Source organism: Temnothorax curvispinosus, unplaced genomic scaffold, assembly GCF_003070985.1.
Source record: "Temnothorax curvispinosus isolate PA1 unplaced genomic scaffold, ASM307098v1 QBEX01018442.1, whole genome shotgun sequence".
NCBI lineage: Eukaryota > Metazoa > Arthropoda > Insecta > Hymenoptera > Formicidae > Temnothorax > Temnothorax curvispinosus.
The window spans coordinates 525,087-548,952 of NW_020228222.1; the positions used below are offsets into that span (position 1 = coordinate 525,087).

The following is a 23,866-nucleotide window of genomic DNA, read 5'->3' on the forward strand; positions in this document are numbered from 1 at the left end:
TAAATTATATCGTCTCGTTTAATTGCGAATTCGCCTCGAGATAATTGCCATCGCGCGAACGCGAGCCTTTCGTTACGTGCGACGATCGCAGCTGGTGCACGTGGACACACGGGCAAACACGCGTCCACATGCACCTACGCGCGTGCCTCGAACACTTACGTATACTTACGAGTGGGACACAATGTAACGGAAATATTAGCTGTTGCCGTAACTTACTCATTTGTAAATCGGAAAAGATTAAATCTCAATCAAATCAGATTATAACGTTACAGACACTTGGAAATAATCGACGACGATTCACAATGAAATTAAATACCAAAGGAATGGCCAAGATTGATATTTTCACAGCTTTGACAATTTACGTCTCTCTGGTGTCTCGTAATGCTTTTCTTAGTGTCTATCAAAGCGTTTCAACGATAGATTCTAATTTTGTACAGAAATAATTTCTTGAGAGACTGGGCTCTCAAATGTACGATTTCGCACGAAGCGACTCTGCACGAATAAATTAGACGTGTGTCGTAACTGACGGACGGACGAGCAAGCAAATGACGCTGGCCGAATGCAGATGTCATTTTTCGACGGGAGTATGTTGGGTGTCGGCGACGAGTAGCGCGCGAGTAAATTTTCGCGCTGGTTCCGTTAGGCAATCACTATGAATCAAGCCGGCTGCGCCTGCGCTTACGTTTACGATTGTTGTAAATTACTCCGAGTTTTTTCCGCGCCGGTTTACCCCGACCGCCGTCGCCGCCTTTCGACCCTGTCCTCCCCCCTCTTCTCCCTCCCGCTCTCGCCACCAACCCTTCTCTATGTGTCTTTTTTTCATTCTACCTTTCCGTCTCTCAACCATTTCTTCTTCTGCCGTCCCGCAGCGCCTGCATCCTCCACCGTTCGAAGGATGCACGTCATCGTCGGGTTCATCGAACGTCTTGTTCATCCTGTTTATTGAATCGACTCGACGCTCGACTAAATTATACTCGACATCACCGGTTTTGACGCGCGCACGTTTCTTTTTTTATATATATATTTTTTGAAAGAGGTTTGTGTTGTTACGAGCTCAGCAAGTTGTACTAAATCAAGAATGGAAATGTATCATTAGTCACTATCGCATACTAAGAATGTCTGAATATTATGAGAAAGAACGATGGCTTTCGAGTAGAATCGGTACGTTGAATAATATTATCAAGAGTAAGAGAAAGAGAGAGAGAGAGAGAGAGAGAGAGAGAGAGATTTTTTCTTAATAATATACAATGTATAACATGTATAGGAATATTAAACTATTTCAGTAACCTAGTAGATTATATTCAGAAAGAATGTTGTTAACATTCTCTCGTGTATTTTTTTAATAAACAACTAATTGATATTGCACACATTTCGCGTTTCGATTAATTCAAACTTTAATTAAACTCAACGCTGAGTTGTTATTTACGACGGAGAAAAATTTTCGCTGTTAGGAGTGGCTTCGTTAAAGGCGGAAAACATTTGTCGTCTGGTTATTAGATTTATCACGAGACCTTATTTATGAGCCTCGTTTACTCATTTATTTTTCATATCGTGGCAACCGCGCGATTGTCGCGATACAGCGCGAAACAGTCGCGATAAACCTTTCCGCCGTCAGGCTTCAGAAATTTCTGACTCTAGTTGCGACTGCCGACTGCGCGTAACAATAATCGTAAAGCATCGGGAGACGCGGCATATTTTTATCGCTACCGTTACCGCCTCGGTATACCGCCGATTTCGCGTCACGCCACCCACGATGGTGTATGGCGGATGGCGCGGCACGGAAATTACAGCTCGCACTGAAACGACCGCAAACGCGTTTGAAAATTAAACCGCTTCACCGACAATAATTCTCGCGGTATTCGAGAAGCGACCCGCCTTTAACCTCTCGTCGGAACTCTTGTGGCCCGTAGATTACATGTCATCTCGTAGAAGCCCCTCTTTATAAGCGCGATGTAGGCTGGCTCCTAGAGCTAGTTCAACTTAAAACAATCGTTTGAAACTGATATACGGAACGATAACCCTATCCTCAAAGGCCGGTGAAATAATGACGGTAAATAGTCGTAAAACAAGGCGTTTTTTATTTCCTTTTTTTTATAAACAGAATCTAGAAATATAGATCCACATTTTCTATGACGTAGTGTTATATTTTTGTAGAGAGGAAAAGTTCTGTTCATAGAGCCAAAGTTATTTTCGTAGGAGGAACTTGACTTGACGTTTTATATCTTACGATTATAGCTATTTCCTGCTTTACGTAAGCGAGATACATTATAAAAAAAAATAATATTTAAGAGGAGAGACATGAAAGAATTTTGAATTTTTTATCTATGTATATATGTGTCGTATACTTCCTTCGTATATTTTGCAGCGTAATCATAAATTTCAGTTTTTGCTTCTTTAGTTTTGAAAAGTTTAGGATTAATTTACACGCGATGTAGACTCGCGGCTGCGGCCACGAAGACGCCGCCGCGTATCTGCGCGCGAGAAGGGCGAAACGCAAGGAATGGCCGATGACCCCGTCTGGCCGGATCCCTTCCGCCCACGCATCGTGGCCCCTGCTAAGGGCAAAAAAAGTGTGAGCAGAGGAGAGCCGCACGGTGTACTGGCAACACACGAATCGCGATATCATGCCGATTACCTGCGAGAGATATTTAACCCTTTCGCTCTCAGTGTATCCTCAAATATATCTACACATAAGTATATATACTCTTTCACGTACTTAAAAATGTGTAAATAGATGATTTCGGAGTCACACAATTTTTTAAAAAAGGATATTGAACAATTTCGATTTCTGTCCCGATAAATGCAAGCTTGGTACTCACAGAATTAACGCTTAACGAAGTAATTTTAACGCGTTTGATGCGTTAATTGCAGATGCATTAATTGGTAATTATAGCGCTCTTTCGTGTACTATTCATTCGCGTTTGCCCATTACGTTCGTAACTATTGTAAGTAAAACTCATCTCGGCTTTAATGACTATTACATTGTGTGTTGTTTGTTTTTGCGTATTAGCCATATAATCTTCCGGTATTACACATAGAACCTTAGTAACCCTACAGCACTAACGCGTGGATGACTGCTAATTAACATTAATCCCGTTTTACTGTGTAATAACGGGAGATTATACAGCCAGAGCGCAAAGGCGAATAAAGTTCGATACTGATCATTAGTAGGTGATATAAACCGTGGGATAATTACGAAACGTAAGCTCCAGCGGAGAAAGCGACAGGCGTTCTAACGACCGATCGGGTCACGTCGTTATCGCGAGAATTTTCAATCTCGGTTGAACACGTTTTTAGCAATGAAAGAGTTTAATATAGCCACAAATGAGCGTCTTCGAACACCAGGTGCCATTACTCGGCCGAAAAGATCGCGCCGTCGTTCGCGCCGGTAAACACACCGCGCGCGTATCGACTCCCTGATAAACGACGCGTATTAAGACGAGATAAGCCGCAAACCCGTTTTGTTCTTGTTGTCTGCGTCACCGAATCGGCGCGGGGTGCCAGCTGGAAAAATATGAGATACACGTCGGACGCGCGGGTTATGGTCGACGAACCAGCGAATGGATGCACAACAACCTCGTCGTCGTCTTCACGATCTTCATCGTTATGCCCGATCGCGGCGTAGAATCATCGATGCATATGAAATCTTTTGAAAGTTTCTTCGAAAGCGTATTTTTTTACGAGTCGTTGAAACGAGCGTATAAGCTACCTGAACTCGATATTACAAACGTATTTGTACTCATTCTAAATTAGTCGCTTTTGCTTCCCAAATATTTATGATATAGTTATCACATTAATTATTTGAACATTAATATTTAAATATTAAAGCAGTGAACGCTCGAGACTTTTCCTATAAAACTTTTATATCCGAGGAAAATTTCCCTTACAGAAATTTAATACTGTAAGTGATTATTTGGCTAGTGATTAATTACTTATTTCGAGTATTAAAAGTACTGTTTTTAATTATTTTAATACTCAAAATAAGTAATTAATTACTAGCCAAATAATCACTTACAGTATTAAATTTCTATAAGGGTTACTTCCCCGTTTTCTTCAAGGAACTTATCGTTAAATTGGACTGTTTCTCCGAAATAAACGGCAGACTGTGTGCACAACTGCACAACTGCGAAAACGCAGTTTGTACGCATACGCATACGGGAAGGTGTAAACGTATTTACGCGGTTTTCTCTGTCAAGCTGCCCGAATTATTTTCCGTAAGTATCTCGCCCGCGGACCGGTTTATCATACGGGTCCGGGTGCGCATTGGACAGTTTATTAAAACCTCGCCTCGGGCGTCGCATCCCAAATATCTCTCGTTACCTATTATTCCGCAGTACTCGTGCGTGAGTCAGTGAATCAGTGCGGCGTTTCGAATATTTATGCGGAAGGAATGATAAATCGCTCCCTCGGTTCCACGCACGATTCGCATGTTTCGACCTTGCGCATCTCGCACGAGACGCGATTTCGCGTCTCGTAACACGGACATGACCCCGCTCAACCGAGCGACAGCTCAGTGGACCTGGATTATTAAGACCGAAATAACTGCCGCGATGTAACGGTCATGGCCGGCAATTAAATTTAAGTACTTACGGATGCGCACATCCGAGTCGAGCGGGTGCATCGGACACACACGCGCGCGCGCGCGTGAGCATTTATGAGCGCGAGGAGGTAAATGCGACTACGAGAACGTGTATGGTAGATGATGCTATCAGTTTGTACGGCGATATGTAAAAGATAAACTATCAATTAGCAATAAATCCGTAAAAACAGAATCTTCGTGTCAAGGAACAGGTTAAATTATGAGAGACAAATCTTTCCTTGAAACTATCTGTTCTACGTTCAAGTTCCAAGTTGAATGCAAACGTGAGATGTTTTCGAGATGTTAAAAACGTTTAATAAATGTAATCAAGTAAATATATTATAATTATCGAAACAAGTTGTAGTCGAAATACTGGAAAACAAAAATCTCGAAGTTTCCGCTTTTTATTCGTATAACAGAAGAAGAATTCTTATCTTCGGAATGGAGAATAGTAGAATACAATCTCCTTCGGATGCAACTCGTGGCTCCATCTTACAATACACGAACTCATCTCCCGTCGCTTGCTCGTGGATCACCAGGAATATCTGGATCGCCGCGTTCATCGATCACTTTTGTCACGGACCGCGCGAGTTTATTTTCAGTGTGAAAGGTGGCGAGAGAAGGGACGATCGTTAACGGCGTCGGCGTGCGGGACACGTATCTCGCGCTTTTTGTTTTGCCCCTTCTTTATTTTTTTTTCTGCTATCAGGCCCGCGAGACCACCTGTCGCTTTACGCCGGCAATTATGTTCGCGCGATTGCGAGCGGGCGCGCAAGACAAGCGCGAGCTTTAATCGGATCTCGCGCGATTTGTCGCGAAAGTTCGTCGCGGACGCGCGAGATCCCAAGAACGAGCGCTGCCGCCGCGCCGCGCCGCACGGCTTCTACGACGAATGGAAAAGAAACGTAATCGCCCAGGCCAACGAACAACCGTGGCCTCGGCTTCAGGGTCGTTTCGACTATTATCCCGCAGCAGTCGAGGATGCAGCAGAAACACATCGCTCGGAGGCCGCGCTCGGTGCATCCGCTCGATACTCACGTTTCAATATTGGAGTACCGTACACACCGTGCTTTGATGATCGAAATACAGATACCCTCCTTCGGTATCTCAATATACTTTAATGTATCGACTTTTCAGACTTAACGCTACTCTAGAATTGATAACGTGAAATGTTGATTACAAGAAGATCCACCGTAATCCGTAATATCCTGCATGATTTTACAAGGTGTAAATATTAATTGCATCGATTCTCTCGTATTAACTGAAGTTACGGAATCGTTCAGAAGAGAAATATAAAATTGATATTTACGAATTGAATGTTAATGATTATACGTTCGCCATACATATATTTAAAATTTTATTTTTGTTGAACTTTCCAATGATATAAACATAAGTCATAAACCCATCTAAAGTTTTCATATTTTTAGAAAACAAATAAAATGAAATTGGCGCATATCTTAAAATTTTATATTTTGTTTCAAAATTTCTATCTACTGTTTTAATAATCTTTTGTTTTTATTGTCATCGTGTTATTGATAAATAGTCTTTGCACAGTTATTGATTAAAAATAAGAGACTCTAACTAAGAATAATAAAAGAGAACAGATATAGCTCAATAAATTAACTTTGATAAACTCGGAGAACCCGTTCATTTCGTTATTTTTGTTTGGGCAAACGTTCCTCGGGGAATTCGTCCGTGAGATTCGAACGATTCGAGATTCGATGGAAAGTGGGCAGCAGCGGGGGAATAAAGAAAAATGCTGTGGACGTTCTAGATTCCGTCAACGAGTAACGACCCCGTCGAGAGCGCCTTGCATCCCGTGACGGTATTAACCTCGCCGCGGGCACGTGTTCCGAGAGAGGAGCGAGTCCTCTTTTATTACTTATTAGCGACACCCAAAGCGCATACTGACTCCACTCTCGCATCGCGCGCGCTGGCGATGCGATTTTAATGATGTGTTTCAAGGTCCCAAGGTCTCTGCCACGGATAAGCTACAGGGCCGTTGCCGTCTGATCCCGATGACAGCTGGCCTTAGCTAGAAATTTCGATATCATCCCTCGATCGATACCTCCTCAATTGGAAACCGATTGTACGAAACATACCGATATTTTCCCACATCTATATACATAGCTCTTTAGCAGCTATAATACCATTCTATTCATCAACGAATTTTTGGAAGATATTCTCTTAACATTATCTTTTACTACTATCGCAGGTCTCCAAAAAAATATCAGAAAAATAAGAATTTACTTCCGTTTGTATACAATTTATATTCGATAGATATAGAGAGAGTTGTCTCTGTGATTTGCTTTTAAGGAGATAGATGCAAATCTTACACCGTGATGCAAAAAATTGAATCTAGACAACAAATAAGTCCACATCGAGACGTGTCGTGAAATTTCGAGAGAGAGAGAGAAAGAGAGAAAGAGAGAGAGAGAGAGAGAGGGAGAGAGGGAGAGAGAGAGAGGACGGTTCCATGTTGACATCTCGTCAAAGATATATGAGATCGAGAAACGAGGGAACTCGACAGCGTCGAGAGGCCGGGAGGCCGTCATGCCGACGAAACGACAATTTGCAAGGTCCGCGAGCCGCGCTCGTAGACGGCGATACGAGCAAAGAAACCTTCGCGCGATGGTCAGGGCCACGAGGTTCTTGCGCCGAGAGCGTTAATCTCGCGAATGCGCTACGTGATCGTGCAAACTGCACACACATTGCATATGCATACAGCGCTTTTTTTCGCATTCACCCGCCTGCAATCTTCGCCTTCGTAATTCTTATTCTATCGAAGATATGGCAGATCCCGAAAAATCATAATGAAATCAGTAGAACGAGATATCCATCGCGAGAGAAAAAATATCAATTCTAATTTTAGTGACGTTTCTCCTTTAACCAAATTGAAACCCGCTTTCTTAATTAAAGTTTCAAGACATCGTGTAAGGTAATGGAATGTCAATCAAGTAGTGGAAGCTTTGGTATATGTATATATATAAATTCAAATGGGTATTTCGAAATGGATTAATCGAATGATTTAACATTTAATTATCAGTTTTAGGTTCAAGATTTAATTATCAAAATATTTAACGTGTTTATTTTGAGTTCTAAAATGTTATGATAAAGAATTAACTCTCCCAAAATGTTCTTTGGAAAGAAATAAATTTTATATTTTATCAAATCAACTAGCTTTAGTGTAATCTGTATAAATGTATATAAATTATTGTTTTAAATATAAGTGTTAACTTTTCTTTAATATAAAGTACAATAACATTGTGAAATATTTTATTCTTAAGAATATTTTATTCATTGATCAACTTTTTTGTAATTTGTACGATTCTGCTGCAGAGATCTTAAAATGGAGAACATCGTACTACAGGACGAACGCAAGGAACAGATCAAGATAGTGGGTGAGAGGCAGACGTGTGTACACGGACGTCGACATATCGCGCGGGACTAGAGAACATTATGGTCGTGGCGATTGTGGCAATCGCCATCGATCGAACCGCGTAGATTAGCGTGCACAGCGAAAATCGCAACTATAATGTTTCCGCTCGCGTGACGCTTGATTTTCGAGCGTGAAATCAGATCCACCTGTGCCCGGCAGAGCTCCGCATAAAAAATTGCACTTGCGATGAAATTGGCCGCAATTTATATAATTACGCAGAAATATAATGCCCGTTATTCTTAATAACCTTCGATTATTGTTATATATTGCTACGGCATATCTGATCCCAAGGCAGACTTCTTGGCGAAAATATCAAATAGATGCAAAATATACTTCTTGATTTTATCGACATTTTATATTCGTAAGAGCAAAGAAAATATACAGTTTTGTGTTAAAATTTATTTTACTATATTAATTAATATTTATACATCAAGATCGCGGATTAAACGATGATTACACAATTTAACTTTAACAATAATCGAAGGTTAAAAAAATTTGTATAGACAAAACTCACCGATCCGATGACAGATGTTTTTTGCGATCGTAGATTTTGGTCTCAGCAACATTTACGCTAGCGACGATCCACTGCGAACACACTGCGGTTCCCCAGAGTACGCTGCTCCCGAGCTTTTCGTTGTAGGTAAACGATACGGGCCGGAAGTGGATATATGGAGCCTGTAAATAAATACAAATTTGTAATGTGTTATCAAGATTTTTTTAAATATAACTCAAGTCATATAGTGTTAAGAGAAGTAAATTTGGCGGTTTCGCATTCCGCTCTTCAATTATTGATACAGCATGTATAAAGACACTCTTTGGCGTAATGTCTAAACATTATATGCAATGTGACAAGCAGAGGAGTCGTTCTATATGGAATGACCATCGGTCGACTTCCATTTCTGTGTCCCCGCGACGAATGGACATCGTCGGAGGAACGTCGACGGAGGCTGATGATCCAGATCAACAGGGGCTTGACATCGATTCAGGAAAAAGCCATGTGCCGAACGTCGATCGAATGCAGGAACCTGATAAACCGCCTACTCGTCCCATCGGCTCGCGAGAGGATCACCATTCGAGAGATCCTTCACCACCCGTGGATCCTCGCGTCGTCGAAGAGCAATTTTCATCTTCGCTCTGAAGACGATTTGAACGTCTCCAATCACGCCTCGGTAATATATGCAAGATACTCCAGAATCCTCGACGTAATCGTGGAATTCAAAGACAAACATGTATAGAAAACACGGCATACATTATCTCGACGATTTTTTGATTCTCTATTTCATATTTTTCATTCTATTTAAAGAACTATTCAAACCTTGATATATTTCAATAATGTTTTTTAACCATATTTTACATCTCTTTAATTTGTTTTCCTGATAAATGCTTCTATTATTCGCGAGATAAATTTTTCAGTTTTATCAAACCTACGCTTTCATTATTCGTGATAAAATACAATTTACAAATTTAACAAACCCTCTTATTTTCCCGCTGGCTGTACATTCTGCGTTATTATGCACTGAATTTTCAATTTTACTGCTGCATTTATTCTGCGGTTTTTTGGTCGGCTTTAAAATATGCGCCAATTAGTAACGCCATACGAAATACTCGTGCAAGGTGATTGCATCGCTGATTATTATAGATAGTGAACGAGATCGCGACGGCAATGCGAACAACCACGGCTGCTGTCGAGGCTGAAATAATGAGACGAAAGTACGGAGAAGTCGGCGGCATGTATAATATTAAGTAAGTACGTCAATTAAGGGAGAAGACATTTTTCGAGAAAGTTATTTCACGTTATAATTTATTCATATCCGAACACTTATTTTCAACAGAGAGCACAAATTGCAACAAGCAGCCGCTGCTGTTTATCAGTTAGCACCGCGACTTCTTCGCAATTCCACGTGTCGAACTGAAGACATTTCATCGTCGACCATGACTATCAGGTGACAATTAAAATATAAAACTATATAAAATATAATTATGTAAATTTTTTAAAATACAATTCTTGAGAAAGTGTTCTTTGTAAAATATTTCTGTACATATCTCTTTCAAAAAGGAAAATGAAGTCCAGCAGAATATATAGCCAAATAAAATTTAAAATTAGCAAATCTTAATTGCAAATGTCTTTTATAACGAATAGTCTTGTTTATTTGATTATCCCAAATTATATTTTATTGTAATAAATAGTGACAATTAAGACATCTTGCATATATTACTGATAAATTCTTTTATATATAAAGAAAAAGTGTTTTTTATGTATACACAATATATTTTTGCGAAACTATCCAATAACATGAAGATTCCTTTTCTATACTGATACAGAACGACGAAAGATAATTTTCGAAACGGTACATCCGGGAACTCTGACAATACCGATCGCATAATTGTCATGCGACGCGGCCAGCTGCAAGATCGATCGGTCAAGAAATCCTCATTACACGGTTCCACGATGTGGAACTGGCGATGCCGTTCCGGAAACGAAAATCGCTCTTCCGAGGAACGGAGAAATTACGTAAAATTCGACTTCCTTTTGCCCCACGTCCCCAATCCCAACGATTACGATCACGTCGATCATACGGAGATCCTTAGCCATTGTTAATTTCTCGTCTTTTCAGAAAATTCGTTACGATATCACGGACACCTTATCAAACCAGCAGAGTCGTGCGCCGCAAATTATTAAAAATCAGGACGATAAGATTTCGAATCGACGATCGTACAGGTACCATTCGATAGAACGTTAAAATAGAATTGTATTTTTGCATAGCCATATATTAATTGAAAATAAAATTAATTGGCTCGTTTATATAAAAATTATACATTTAATATAAGGCTGATACAAGCATGATACAACTTCAACTTCTTTTCCTTTTTTCTCCCACCTTTGAACTTTGAACTCTTCGAGTTAAATTGAGTTAAATTGCGCCTGGAAGATAAGAGAAAAAAGAATGTAGAACAGAAATTCTATCGTACGTACATCTGTATGATTTAGGCGCGTATTAGCCTCTTATTAAATTTATAGTTATTATTTATTATATTAATTGTCATGGTTGTAAATAGAGGCGAGACATGGAAGTCGAGAAATTCTATATCCTGTAATGTTTCTAAAAAAATGGAAAAAAGCCATAGCATCGCTAAGGTCTGCAAAGTGGATTGCAAAGTACTGCCCAGTCCTTGGACTTTGCAAACCTATTCGCGCGTTAGCAGCGAAAGCGTGCCTGCTTCGCGAATTAAAGTAAGATTCTAAATTTTCAAATAAATAATAATCAAAGAACTAAAAAATGATACTGAAATGCAAAATTATTTTTCTAAGCAATGCCGGGTTACGTCGCTTACAGAAAGATAATGCTAACGGCGTAATTATACGATTAAGGGCCGGTTGTTCCAACCTATTGGTAAGCTACCTGATAGTTAAATCACATGTCTATCTTTGTCCAATGTAAAGGATAAACAAAAACATACATATATGATTTAACTATTAGATAGTTTACCAACAGGCTGGAACAACCAGCCCTAAGTAAGGGCCGGTTGTTTCGACCTAGGTTGGTAAACTAACTAACAGTTAAATCATATGTCTATCATTGTCTAATGTAAAAGCTAAACAAAGACACATATATGTATATGATTTAACTGCTAGTTAGTTTACCAACAGGTTGGAACAACCGGCCCTAAACCGATCTAATTTCGATATTTATACGACACAATCATACTTTTCAGGAGAGCTTTCATAAAAAGATACTTGCTCCACCGTGGCGATGTCGCGTCGGAAGTGCGAAAATTAGAAGAGATACATGAAACTAGAAGCATCTTTAAATGAAGCGTGAAAAACGGTGATGTTCTCGCTTTCGATGAATTAGACGAATAGAAAATACACGTGTCTATCGAGATTTGGATATAAATCGCGTTAAATTGTTCGCACGTATTCCCTATCAATTGAAGAATATCTCAACCGCTCCAAATTAATTTTACTTAATGAATAATTTTCGTTATATATATGAAGCTATTTTGTATTATTTTTTGTGTGATGATTTCTAATAAAATTTAGGTGGACGCGACATTGTTGGTGCGTCTCTCGCTTATTAGTAAAAATCTCTAACCTAATCGGGAGCTACTCTCATATAACATAATATCATATTCTTATATAATATATCAATAATAAACAATTGTATAACAAGAACGTAATACAGGCAGTTAGTACCTAAGATTCGTCCGGCATGTTCCGTCTCCGATCGACGCCGTGCTTTTCGAGAACGAAGTATACGACCATTTTGACTCCCCGGCGTCCGTTTAGCTTCGACAGCTCCCGTTCGTAGAATACGATGCGAAACGCGCTCGCACGCCGCGCTCTGCGCTCGAGCTGCAAATTATACTCTCATATATAAACATAATTATACTCTTATACAATATCAACGATAGCGAATTGTATAACAAATAACGCAATACGGACAGTTAGTACCTAAGAATCCTAAGATTCGTCCGGCACGTTCCGTCGCCGATCGACGTCGCGCTTTTCGCGTACGAAGTAACGGCCATTTTAACTCCCCCCGGCGTCCGTTCCAGCTCCCGTTCGCGAAATACGGTGCGAAACGCACCCTCGCGCCGCGCCCTCCGCTCGAGCTGCAAGGAGACGAGCACGAGCTTAATTAGCGCATTTCGATCGTGCAGCCATACAACCGCCGCATTTCGCATTCGACGCCTTCGACGGCACATACTTACGCTCCGATCGGGGAAGACGCTCGACGGGCGCGCGAACGAGCCGAAAAGTGAAACAGCCAAGTTTCAAATTGGGGAAGGTGGAGGAGTGGGGGTAGGAAGGACCGGTGCGCGGCGGAACGTTTGAAACGGGACGCACGTCGGTCGGCAAATCTCATCGACGAACGAGCGAAAATTACCGGCGCGGGTGTCAGTCGAGAGGTATCGTGCGGAATTCGATCGTACGAATGTTTCATTAAATTTTTTTAAAGCGTCGCGATTTTTCGGGACACCGGGTGACGCGAGGGAACGATAAACTCGGAACGGCGGGACGGAACGACCAATGACGCGCGAGGCGCACGGGCGCCGGCCAATCCCGGCGAACCACATGGACGCGTCGCGTCGGCTGACGTCGTCGTCGGCGAGCGAGACGCGTTGCGTCACATGGGCAATGGGCACGTACGTACGAGCGACACGGTTGACAAGCATGCCACGTTTTGCCGCCCGGAGCGAGATCGTCGAGTACCGCGAGGAGAGATGCTGTCGGCGTTCGTTTACGGCTGTTACGTACGTCATGGCAAGGCCTCTCACGTGAAGGCTCCCGCGAGGCGCGGGGATGCCACGGGCTCCACGTACGATATGCCACCGAGACTCCTCGTCCCCTTCGTCTTCATCCTCGGGATCGCGATCGCTGTTATCAGTACGCTGGTGTCGAGATACATCGACGTCGATTCTACGGGTGAGCTGAAATGACCGCCTTTTCGAGAGATTGGGTGCTCCGTTTTTTTTTTTGTTGCGTACCATTTCTGACAGCTCGCAGGGCATAGATATCTTGTCTCGCAGTGTATCAGTCGCATGCTGCGATTTGAAGAGAAACGAAAAGCGACGGTTAACGTCATGATGTCACAAGTTTATTTTATCGCCTTCCAGAACAGGAACTCCATCACGGCCGTTCCGTATTTGTGCCACTTACCTCGGAAGGTATTTTGGACGTCTACGATGATCATATGCTCACCATTTCGCAGAGCAACACCCAGCTCGGTAAGGTTCAGTGCACCGCGGCGTCGACAGCGGAGGCCCTGACATCTCTGCACTTAGCCCTAGACATGAAATTATCTGGGAAGCAGGAGAAAGCTATAAAATTGTTTCAACACGCGGTGGCGTTGGCGCCTTGCCATCCCGACGTCTTGAACTATTATGGGGAATTTTTGGAGCACACGCAGAACAACGTGATCAAAGCCAATGAATTTTACGTGCGCGCTTTAACTTACAAGCCGAATCACGAGGGTGCTTTAATAAATAGTCAAAGGACAGCTCGCGTAGTCGAGGAACACGATAGAATAATGCTCAGGCGCATCGACGACAAGAGGAACACGCTGTCTAACATACCTGACAACAATGCTGCATTGATACGCGCGAAAAAGGAGGCTTACTTCCAACATATCTATCACACAGTCGGGATCGAGGGAAATACTATGAATCTGGCACAGACGAGAGCTATAGTCGAGACCCGTATCGCAGTCTCTGGAAAGAGTATCGATGAACACAATGAAATCATTGGATTAGACGCTGCCATGAAGTATATCAACGCGACCTTGGTAAATAGGTGAGTTTTTACAGCACAAATAATTTTACAAAAGCAATAAAAGTGTTTTTGTTATTGCTAGTTTAATAATTATCCATAAATACGTTTCAGGGTAGGGTCTATCTCCATAAAAGATATACTGGAGATACACAGGCGTGTTCTGGGACACGTAGATCCCGTTGAAGGCGGCCAATTTCGAAGGACTCAGGTGTACGTTGGCGGCCATATACCTCCAGGTCCCGACAGTATACATTACCTGATGGAGGAGTTTGTATTATGGTTGAACAGCGAACAAGCCATCAGGATGCATCCAGTGAGGTGAGCGATTCTCACATTTATACCGCGTGCTCTCCCTTTACTGACACCAGTCGACAAAAGTGTTATTCCGTCTTTGTTACTCATTGAATGCCAAGAAAGAGGTAGAACGTTTGTGTCGACTTGTGTCTTATTAAATGGAAAGCACCCTCTATGTGTATTTTCATTCGCATTTATTTTTGTTTAAGATTTTCTGAGAGGATTCAGCAAAGAATATTAATCGGGAAAATTTCCTTTACAGATACGCGGCTCTCGCACATTATAAACTGGTACACATACATCCATTTACCGATGGAAACGGCAGAACGTCCCGCTTGCTCATGAACATGATACTCATGCAAGCTGGATATCCACCTGTTATTATTCACAAACAGCATCGCCATAAGTATTACGAGTATTTGCAACTAGCCAACGCCGGAGATGTTCGACCATTCGTGAGATTCATAGCGGAATGCACGGAACAGACCTTGGATTTATTCTTATGGGCGACTAGTGAATTTTCTCGACAAGTTCCTGCACTGAGTCAAGAGACGTTGTTTACGGAAAAGCACAATACGATTATTCTAGAGGATGATAACAATGAAATACTGGAAAACGATTGAAAACGTAACGTCTGAAGTATTTTTGAGACCAAAGAACGTTAATATTATTTATATTCAATATCATTATTTATTGATAATTAAAATTTTTAAAGTTTGAAAGTTAAACTAGGCTTAAATAACATACATAATCTAAAAATTGAGATGATCTAACGAGATAATCTAACGAGAATATCAACAACTGTTAAAATGACATTTATCCACGGTATCAGAACTGAAGCATACTTGTTCTGTGCCTGTTGACGTGTGATCTAAATGTATTGTTATTTATGAGCTGCCAATTTTACCACGTGTCCATGTAAATACGAATCTCTTCCATTCTCTACTTAACATAGAGTAAATTAATTTATATTTATAGTGTATATAATAAATGTGATAGCAAATTACGAAAGTACGTATTATATATTAATTTACAACGGGAGCAAATTAACATTGTCTCGATTATGGAGAAAATCTCATCATGTTATTCAATTAAAATTGTTATTAAAATTATTCCATTAGTCGCTTTATTAAAATTAAAATTAAGTGATTAATAGAATAAAAAGTGAGATCTGCTATGTGTATATTTGCTTGGGTGTAAGGTGTAAGACTAATATTTTTCGGGCGAATTTTGGAACCTGTTGATACCAGGTCTGTTCTTTTCAGCTAAACTTTTTGCACAGTTCGCCTTCTTTTTTCCCTTCAACGTGAAAAGAAAAAGGAAAGATAAACCGTACAAGAAGTTCAACTAAAAAGGAACAGGCCTATCGACTGCGTTCATTGCGATTGGTCTCTAGACTTAACTTCCGGAAAGAACCAGAGGCAAGAACCAATCACGTTAAAGAATCGCTATTGCGCTGCACTTTTCGACTCGATGCGCATTAGAGCGCGATTGGCCCGCGTCCCGATTGGACGAACATGGCGATTCAGACGCAGCGTTGCAATAAGCGCCTTGCCTCGGCGCGATTCGCGCGATTTCCCGAGTAAACATTCGTCGTGCACACTTGCACAGTTGTCGCCGCGTGCGAGGTGGACGTGTATGCGCGCGCGCGTCGAGTATCGCCGAGTGTTCCGCGCGGAGTTGACGGGACCGGGGACGGGACGGGGAGTCGAATCGCAGGTTTCGTGGAACGAGGTGAGGTGCGCGAAACCTTCGTGAGTTCGCCGTTCGAAATTCGGGGGATCTGAGAGCCGGAGGGTTGGCCCGGCCCGTCGCCGACGGTCGTCGTAGTATAGCTGTCGACCCCGTGCACGTTCGGAATGGTAACGGGGCGAGATCGCGGCGGGCGCAGCGACGCGGGACGGCGGTGCGCCGCGATGCGAGATTGATTCGGGATCGATCTCGGACGTCCGTTGGCGTTTCGCGGAATTGGCCGTCGGGCGCGGGTGCGAGGGGCCGGCCAGCCCAACAGCACCACGGCAGTCGAACGGCGCAATCGATAACCCCGCGGGCGCTTTTTGCGCTGGGCCGAGAGATCGTAATGGCGAGAGCGTGGCGTCGATGGACGATAGGCGGCAAGAGTGGGAGACAGTGGTAAAAACAAATGCTGAATCGCCAGGGAGTCGCGCGTAAGTTGATGCGAGATGTTGCGACGAGAGCGGTGGCGCGCGCGGTATCGGCGCGGCGGGAGCCGCCGCGGTGCGCGGTGCTCCCGCACCCGCACACGCCGATTCGGGGAAGGGTGTAGTCCGCGCGGCGTGCGCTTCCGGCGCGTCAGGTTCTTCTCTCTTTCTCTCTCCTCGCCTCTTTTTTTCCTCCGTTCGACGGAAGCGCTCGCTGCTCGCTCCGCGGCGCGCGGTTAACCATGCACCATACGCGCGACGTTAGCACTCCGAACACTCGTTGGACCACCTTGCCCGTTTTTTTGAAAACGCGCCTGCCGCGCCCGCAAAACTATATTCGCTGACAATGTCGCTAAATAAATTTAACGAAGGACGGAGATACTTACTTGACTGGGACGCGGGGTGAATTTGCTTCCGTATTCCAATTCGAAGTCAATAAATCGTTAATATCAAATTGGCTAAATCGTATTTCTGTAACTGAGATTTGTAACTTTTGCCAGACAAGTGGCCAAGATATTCCATCGGAATTTGAAATATCCAATTATAATATTTATGGGATTTTGCTCTTTGTCGCCGAGTTGACGTAGTGGTGGGAGGAGCATGCCAAAACTCACATTTCTATAAAAATAGCATCGCAAAAATTCGGATGGGTGACCGACGAATTCACGCTTTGTCCAGCAATAAAAGAAAACTCATCTTCTGAAAAAAAAGCGAATCTAAAGTTGATGGAGCTGAAGAGTTTTGAATATATAAATATAAATATAAATTGAATAGTACACACGGATTATAATATATCACTCATATGAATGCATTGAAATATACACATTAATATATACAAATTAAAGCGTATATATCCATTTTGTAATTTGAGAAGTGAGCTTTGGTAAAATCTTAAGCAAAAGTTTGATTTTTTTCAAAAATTTGAATAAAGAATAAAGCTCATTGTTCGTGTAAGATAGAATTGTCCCATTTTGCATACTTTATTATAAATCGAGAAATATCTATGATTTCAGATCGCTGACGAAGTTTCTTTATAGATGTGGACAAGAATATTATGTGTATCCGTTACTCTTGATTGATACGTCATCTTTTAAATATGGATGACGAGGAAGGAGCCTCAAGTTCTGGACCTATGTCTTCGTTAAACAGTTTATTCTCGTTCACCAGCCCGGCTGTGAAAAAATTGCTCGGCTGGAAGCAAGGGGACGAGGAGGAGAAATGGGCTGAGAAAGCAGTGGACTCGTTGGTGAAGAAACTCAAGAAGCGAAAGGGCGCGATCGAGGAACTGGAGCGTGCGCTGAGCTGCCCTGGAACGCCCAGTAAATGCGTGACGATTCCTCGAAGTTTAGACGGTAGATTGCAGGTTTCGCACCGCAAGGGTTTGCCGCACGTGATATATTGCCGAGTCTGGCGATGGCCGGACCTCCAGTCGCATCACGAGTTAAAACCGCTGGACCTGTGTCAATATCCATTCTCTGCCAAGCAGAAGGAAGTCTGCATCAATCCCTATCACTACAAAAGGGTGGAGAGCCCGGTACTGCCACCGGTATTGGTTCCTAGACACTCGGAATATGCTCCCGGCCATTCTCTGTTGCCATTTCAGCAATTGGCCGATCCAAGCATGCCGCACAACGTGTCCTATTCGTCTAGCGGTTTTAACGCCGGTTCTACGAGCGGCGTTAATCCGACGTCGCCCATGTCCTCCGTCGGTTCCGTGCCCAGTCCCGGGAGTACGACTTTGCCAAACCCACAGAGCCCGTACGGTACCAATGGATTACCGGAGACACCGCCGCCAGCGTACTCTCCGCCCGAAGATGGCTCTCAGACCGGGCAAACCACGTCGTCGGACTCGGTTCCAATGGACACGAGCACGCCAATTGAAACAGCTACAGCCGTCTGTTACCAAGAACCACCTTACTGGGCCTCGATCGCCTATTACGAACTGAATTGTCGGGTGGGCGAGGTGTTTCATTGTCACTCGCACTCCGTGATTATTGACGGCTTTACAAATCCGAGTAATAACAACGATCGCTTCTGTCTCGGGCAGCTGTCCAATGTGAACCGAAATTCTACGATAGAGAACACGAGGCGGCACATAGGCAAAGGAGTGCATCTGTACTACGTTGGGGGAGAGGTTTATGCTGAATGTCTCTCGGACTCCGCGATATTTGTACAATCTAGAAATTGTAATCACCATCACGGCTTTCATCCCAGTACAGTTTGTAAGATTCCACCGGGATGTTCGTTGAAGATATTCAACAATCAAGAATTTGCCCAGCTTTTATCGCAAAGCGTGAACCATGGTTTCGAAGCTGTCTACGAGTTAACGAAGATGTGTACGATTAGGTAATTTAACATTCACAACATTCTTGTACAATAAGAAATTTTAGTAATATAATTACATTTATTATTCTGTTGGTTACAGAATGTCTTTCGTAAAGGGATGGGGTGCGGAGTACCACAGGCAGGATGTTACATCGACTCCTTGCTGGATCGAAGCACATTTGCACGGACCTTTGCAATGGTTAGACAAAGTGTTAACGCAGATGGGTCCGCCTCACAATGCCATAAGTTCTGTGTCATAAGTAATATGCACGCATCGCAGAAATTTATTTTAAAAGAAAAGGACAATTAGTCTCGATGCACTTTTAAGAGTTTATATATATATATTGGCTGGTATTTGCCACACACATGTGAGAGTTACGGAGACTGTGCACAGACGAGATACAATTACAGTAAGTTGCCCTCAGCCCTATGTTATACCTATGTTAAAAAAAAATAATATTTTATGGAGAAAAATGATAATAAAATGAGCGAGAAATGTAATGTTCAAAAGAAATATATAAGAATTTACGAGAAATTACGCGAGAAAAAGATATTCAATGATCTTTGGGAGTTATCGTAATCGCGGAATGTATACACTTAGACGCTGTAAAACTCTTTGGCTGTTACATAGGGACAGAATTGTGTATATATAGAGATATAATAATGGTATATATAAAAAAAGAAATATTTTTCAAATCTATGCATCAGCCTAATACTTTATTTTATACGGAGACTTATTGTGGAGGTATTTGTCAATGTTGTAATACAAACAGAATCCTTTTAATTGAAGCCTTAGACAACTTTAAAATTGATTGTGATGAAAAAAAAGAAATATATGATTGCAATTGCTTGATAAAGAAGAACATCAGTTCTTCAAATTATAGGAAGCGAAAAGAAAAGATATTTTCTGTCGTTTAAATTAAGCATAATCTCACGATTATGTCTGTTAAGTTACGTGTGTGCTTTAAAGTACATTTACGTCTATAATGTCTATATAGATCTACTCAAATTTATCGTTAAACGACTTATAATAGTGCGGGCTCTTATTGACTACGTGTACGACGGCTTGTAATCCGATTTAATAACTACTGTATATACTATCCGATCCAAAATTTTTCTTCTTTTGATCATAATAATCATTTAAATATGAGCTTTTTTGATACTTAAACTACAACTTTTAGTATACAATATATATCAAAGATTGTTTCAAGTGTTCAGAGTATCAAAATAGGTTCATATTTAAATGATCGTTATGATCGGGAAAGAAAAATTTTGGATCGGATGGTATACGGTAGTTACTAAACCGGATTACAAACCGCTTTGTAAACGTAGTCATCGATGAATGATGCGATCTATATTTCAATGTAAGGTATTGGACGTTGATCTCATGTTGACTATCGGAAAAGTTAACTGCGTCCGATGATATGTTGAAACAAACTCGCTAATCTACAAAAAGATCTATGGTTTGCTCCATCTCTATGTACATTACATTGCATTGTACTCTTCTCGATTATTGTATTGTGCAACATGCTTTCCGTATTGCAATTCCTAAAAACAGTACACGGTTAGGTAAGTTTTATGTGTTATAAATATATGAAATTTTATGTGCTGTATATATATTTCTGTATGGGAATTGTCCTACACACGTATATACAAGTGTGTTGTGTGTATGTGTGTGTGTAATGGAAAAGAAGTCATCTATTAGTAAGTTTATACATTGCTTGACGAAAAAGTTACGTTTATTAATTGATTGGAGCTAAGCTTGATATTACGTTTGTTACTTTTTTTACATTACGAAAGGTGCCAAAAAGAATTGAAATATTCGCATAATATGTTAATTTGACGCACTGTGATATTTCATCAGAGAAATGCAATTTTTTCATTGTATGTAATCACGTTTTCAAAGTCTTAAATCGAGTATCTCGAAAGTACACAGATTTCTATGAGTGTCTTAAAGCCGTCAGATATTAACAGTGCCTAATTATAGACAATACCATCTTATTTCACTGCCATTTGCTGTCACTAGTTTTGCCGATGTGTGCCTAGCTGTGATTCTTTGCTATTTGGCAAATTTGCGATTCGGTGATAAACAAAAGAAAGTATGAAGGGGAACAAGGCTACTTATTTGGCTGATAGCGTTATAATTTTTCCATGTTAGATAAAAAAAACTAGTAAGAGATAAGCCATTTGCTTAATTAAGTGATAAAGAAAGAATAAGATGTAATTTATAATTGGATACAATTAGAACAGGATACAAACGTACAAACGTAAACGTCGACAGAATGTTTATTCGATATTGCATGTGGTACAATTGCGCTAAGTGCACAAGCGATGGAGACAATAAACGACGAATACAAAAAAAAAAGGTAAAATGTAAGATACTTTCAGCCCGTTTTAAGGAAAATTTATTGTTTGATACAATGGTAGTTAATCTGATCGAATTTTGTACGGGAGGAACCGATCAGTATTCTATATTAGAAGATAAAACTGTAAAAGTAAGTAGGAAAAAATGCTGTATGTTTATGGCCATTTCTGAATCTTCAAATTGGTTCCTTTCTGCAAGATATGATCTGATTTTGCCTGAGATATTTTATCGAGAAATGCACACAAATTAGAAATCTCTTATAGCGATCGTAATCCGCGTCGCTGAACTATTGAATAGCGAAACGATTAGAATGATGTTGCGAAATCTTTTCAACACGTTGAACTCTGTCACGTTCGAAACGAGCACGATGCATTACGATGTAAGATGTACATAGATAGTTTCTCATACGCACGATTATACTTGTAAGCTTATATTTCACGTTATCGCCACGTCTTCGTTTTCTTGCTAACTAAAAATCATTTATAGATTAACCGCGAAGCCCGTTTACAAAACGATCTTGCCTAAGCTTTTGCGCCTGATCCTCGAAATGAGCCTACTTCCTTTGAGGTCTGCGAATTGAGAATTCGACTTCAAACTTAACGCTCTCAAGAATTGATGGAACACTGTACTTTGTTGCGCACCGCCCAAGTTTGTGCCTTGGATGCCTTTTATATTATGTAGTTATAAAAGCGACATGATATATGCAATTTTTTAATGTAAAATAGCAGGAACGTAGGGGTGAAACATGTATCCGAAAGTGCACAAAAGTTTTCCCGTAAGAGAAGAAAATTGTATAAGAGTCCCCTCGATTGTTCGCATGTAAAATAAATGTACAGTTCTGTGTTTGCACTGCAATGTCACACATACTATAGTACACGTATGTATTAACGCTATGTATTAACGTCAGACGGGGAATTGCTTGATATCGAGCCTTATTTGTCTAACATATTTGTCCAATGATTACAGTCATGCGATATGAATCAAGTTTCGAGCACTCAAGCTACCGCGGAGAGGAAAGTTCTCGTGCCTTTGATATGTAGAAAGAACTGAGCGCATCTCCAATGATACATGTAAAGTGTGCTGCGAACCGATAAACTACTGGCTCTTATTGTTTTCAAACATGAATATGTTCCTATTTACATATTTGATATATTAACGCGTAATATACATTTTCCTTATTAATCTATCAACCGTTACGTCATTTATTTTCTTATCATTTTTAGATCAAAAAAATGCTCCAGGCGTCCGTTCGTTAATCCTGACATAGAAGCGCTCGGTTCCTTTTATAGAAAAGCCGTCTATTAATGTAAAGGCCGTGAAGAATAAATAGATGAGCGATTGAAGTGCGAAGGTGCGATTTGGAAACGGGCTCGCGCGATATATTCCGCACGCGTCAGTGACGCTGTAAATATATTAAATCTTGATAGCCGTGTTTGAGAGAGAGCACGTCTCTTCGGAATCCATTCCACATTATTGTACCGTTAGAGAAGATAACCGCGGGTTTTTTTTTTTCTTTCCCCCTTGTGCGATTTCTCGAGACGCTCATGTGGCTGCATCGTGTTGTTCACAACTATCAGCGACGACGTAGGCACACGAGCTTCCTCTATCTCTGTACAGCCGCCACCTCTGCGAGAAAATAGAACGTAGTTATCGTAAAAACAATACGGAGTTGGACGCGCGTTAGCCGCCAAAATCGTGGCACATAGTACATTTTATTTCGCACGTTCTTCTTTTCTTTCTGGTGAAAAAGACATTTTATGTACAGAACGACATTTTTAGTTGTACGTACATACATATATGTAACGTATGTGTGTAGGTATATGTATATGATGTAGTGAAGAGATGGTAGAAAATCTTTGTGTTATATGTGACATATTATACGGTAAGAGATTAGACCTTTAATGAAAAACTAGCGTAAATGGTTGACTTAGTTGAACAGGTCTGCGTATACAAAGTATGTACTTTGTTACCACGGGAAAAAAAAGAATGAAATGTTCGAACACGTCCCAGCACTGATTGAGCGCTCCGTGCACCGATAAAGGATTTCCGTCGTCGTTGCCGTCGGCGAAATTTTTAGGCCCGGCAGGATAATGGCGTCCATGGGACTTAGGGTAAATTCTTCGTGATCAGCTGTAACATGTATCGTTCGGCATAGACGGCATATAAATTATCCGCTCGGTCTCCACGCGCCTTCACCTGTGCTGTCCACGCATGCATTTCTGGTAATCGTTGTCTTGTGCAGCTCTACCAAGTATGAAAATAAAATTAATACCTACCTGTGTATCTATATTGAATACTTGTACTCGTTACGCAATTACGCCATTTGATCACCCATCCCGGATCCCTTCGATGCGTCGACTGAGATTTTACTGGTAAAATTAAGTAGTATTGCAAAGATCGTGCTCAAAATCAGAAAATAAGTACATGC

General features: G+C 41.3%; 3 protein-coding genes across 4 annotated transcripts in view; all 3 read left to right on the forward strand.

Moving 5' to 3' along the window:
- The window catches only part of LOC112468405 (MAP/microtubule affinity-regulating kinase 3-like), a 205,761-nt gene extending 195,062 nt beyond the window's left edge, over window positions 1-10,699 (forward strand). The window contains exons 6-11 of the mRNA XM_025037558.1: window positions 7,919-7,980; window positions 8,566-8,695; window positions 8,875-9,187; window positions 9,658-9,761; window positions 9,851-9,961; window positions 10,341-10,699. Coding sequence (XP_024893326.1) covers window positions 7,919-7,980; window positions 8,566-8,695; window positions 8,875-9,187; window positions 9,658-9,761; window positions 9,851-9,961; window positions 10,341-10,617 — 997 coding nt within the window. The 3' untranslated portion in view covers window positions 10,618-10,699. The remainder of the gene's footprint in view (window positions 1-7,918; window positions 7,981-8,565; window positions 8,696-8,874; window positions 9,188-9,657; window positions 9,762-9,850; window positions 9,962-10,340) is intronic.
- A 2,428-nt stretch (window positions 10,700-13,127) lies between these two features.
- On the forward strand, window positions 13,128-15,698 carry LOC112468387 (adenosine monophosphate-protein transferase Fic). The gene is made up of 4 exons (XM_025037524.1): window positions 13,128-13,446; window positions 13,638-14,313; window positions 14,404-14,610; window positions 14,849-15,698. The coding sequence occupies exons 1-4, from the start codon at window positions 13,152-13,154 to the stop codon at window positions 15,207-15,209; spliced, it is 1,539 nt and encodes a 512-aa protein (XP_024893292.1). The 5' UTR covers window positions 13,128-13,151; the 3' UTR covers window positions 15,210-15,698.
- A 483-nt stretch (window positions 15,699-16,181) lies between these two features.
- On the forward strand, window positions 16,182-23,725 carry LOC112468401 (protein mothers against dpp). Of its 2 annotated transcripts, none has more exons than XM_025037552.1 (3): window positions 16,182-16,320; window positions 17,762-19,094; window positions 19,174-23,725. In XM_025037552.1, exons 2-3 carry the CDS (start codon window positions 17,845-17,847, stop codon window positions 19,331-19,333), a joined length of 1,410 nt encoding a protein of 469 aa, XP_024893320.1. In that variant the 5' UTR covers window positions 16,182-16,320; window positions 17,762-17,844; the 3' UTR covers window positions 19,334-23,725. The 2 variants fall into 2 exon arrangements, with proteins under 2 accessions (XP_024893320.1, XP_024893319.1); XM_025037551.1 differs by having other exon boundaries at window positions 16,183-16,754.
- Window positions 23,726-23,866: the final 141 nt, after the last annotated feature.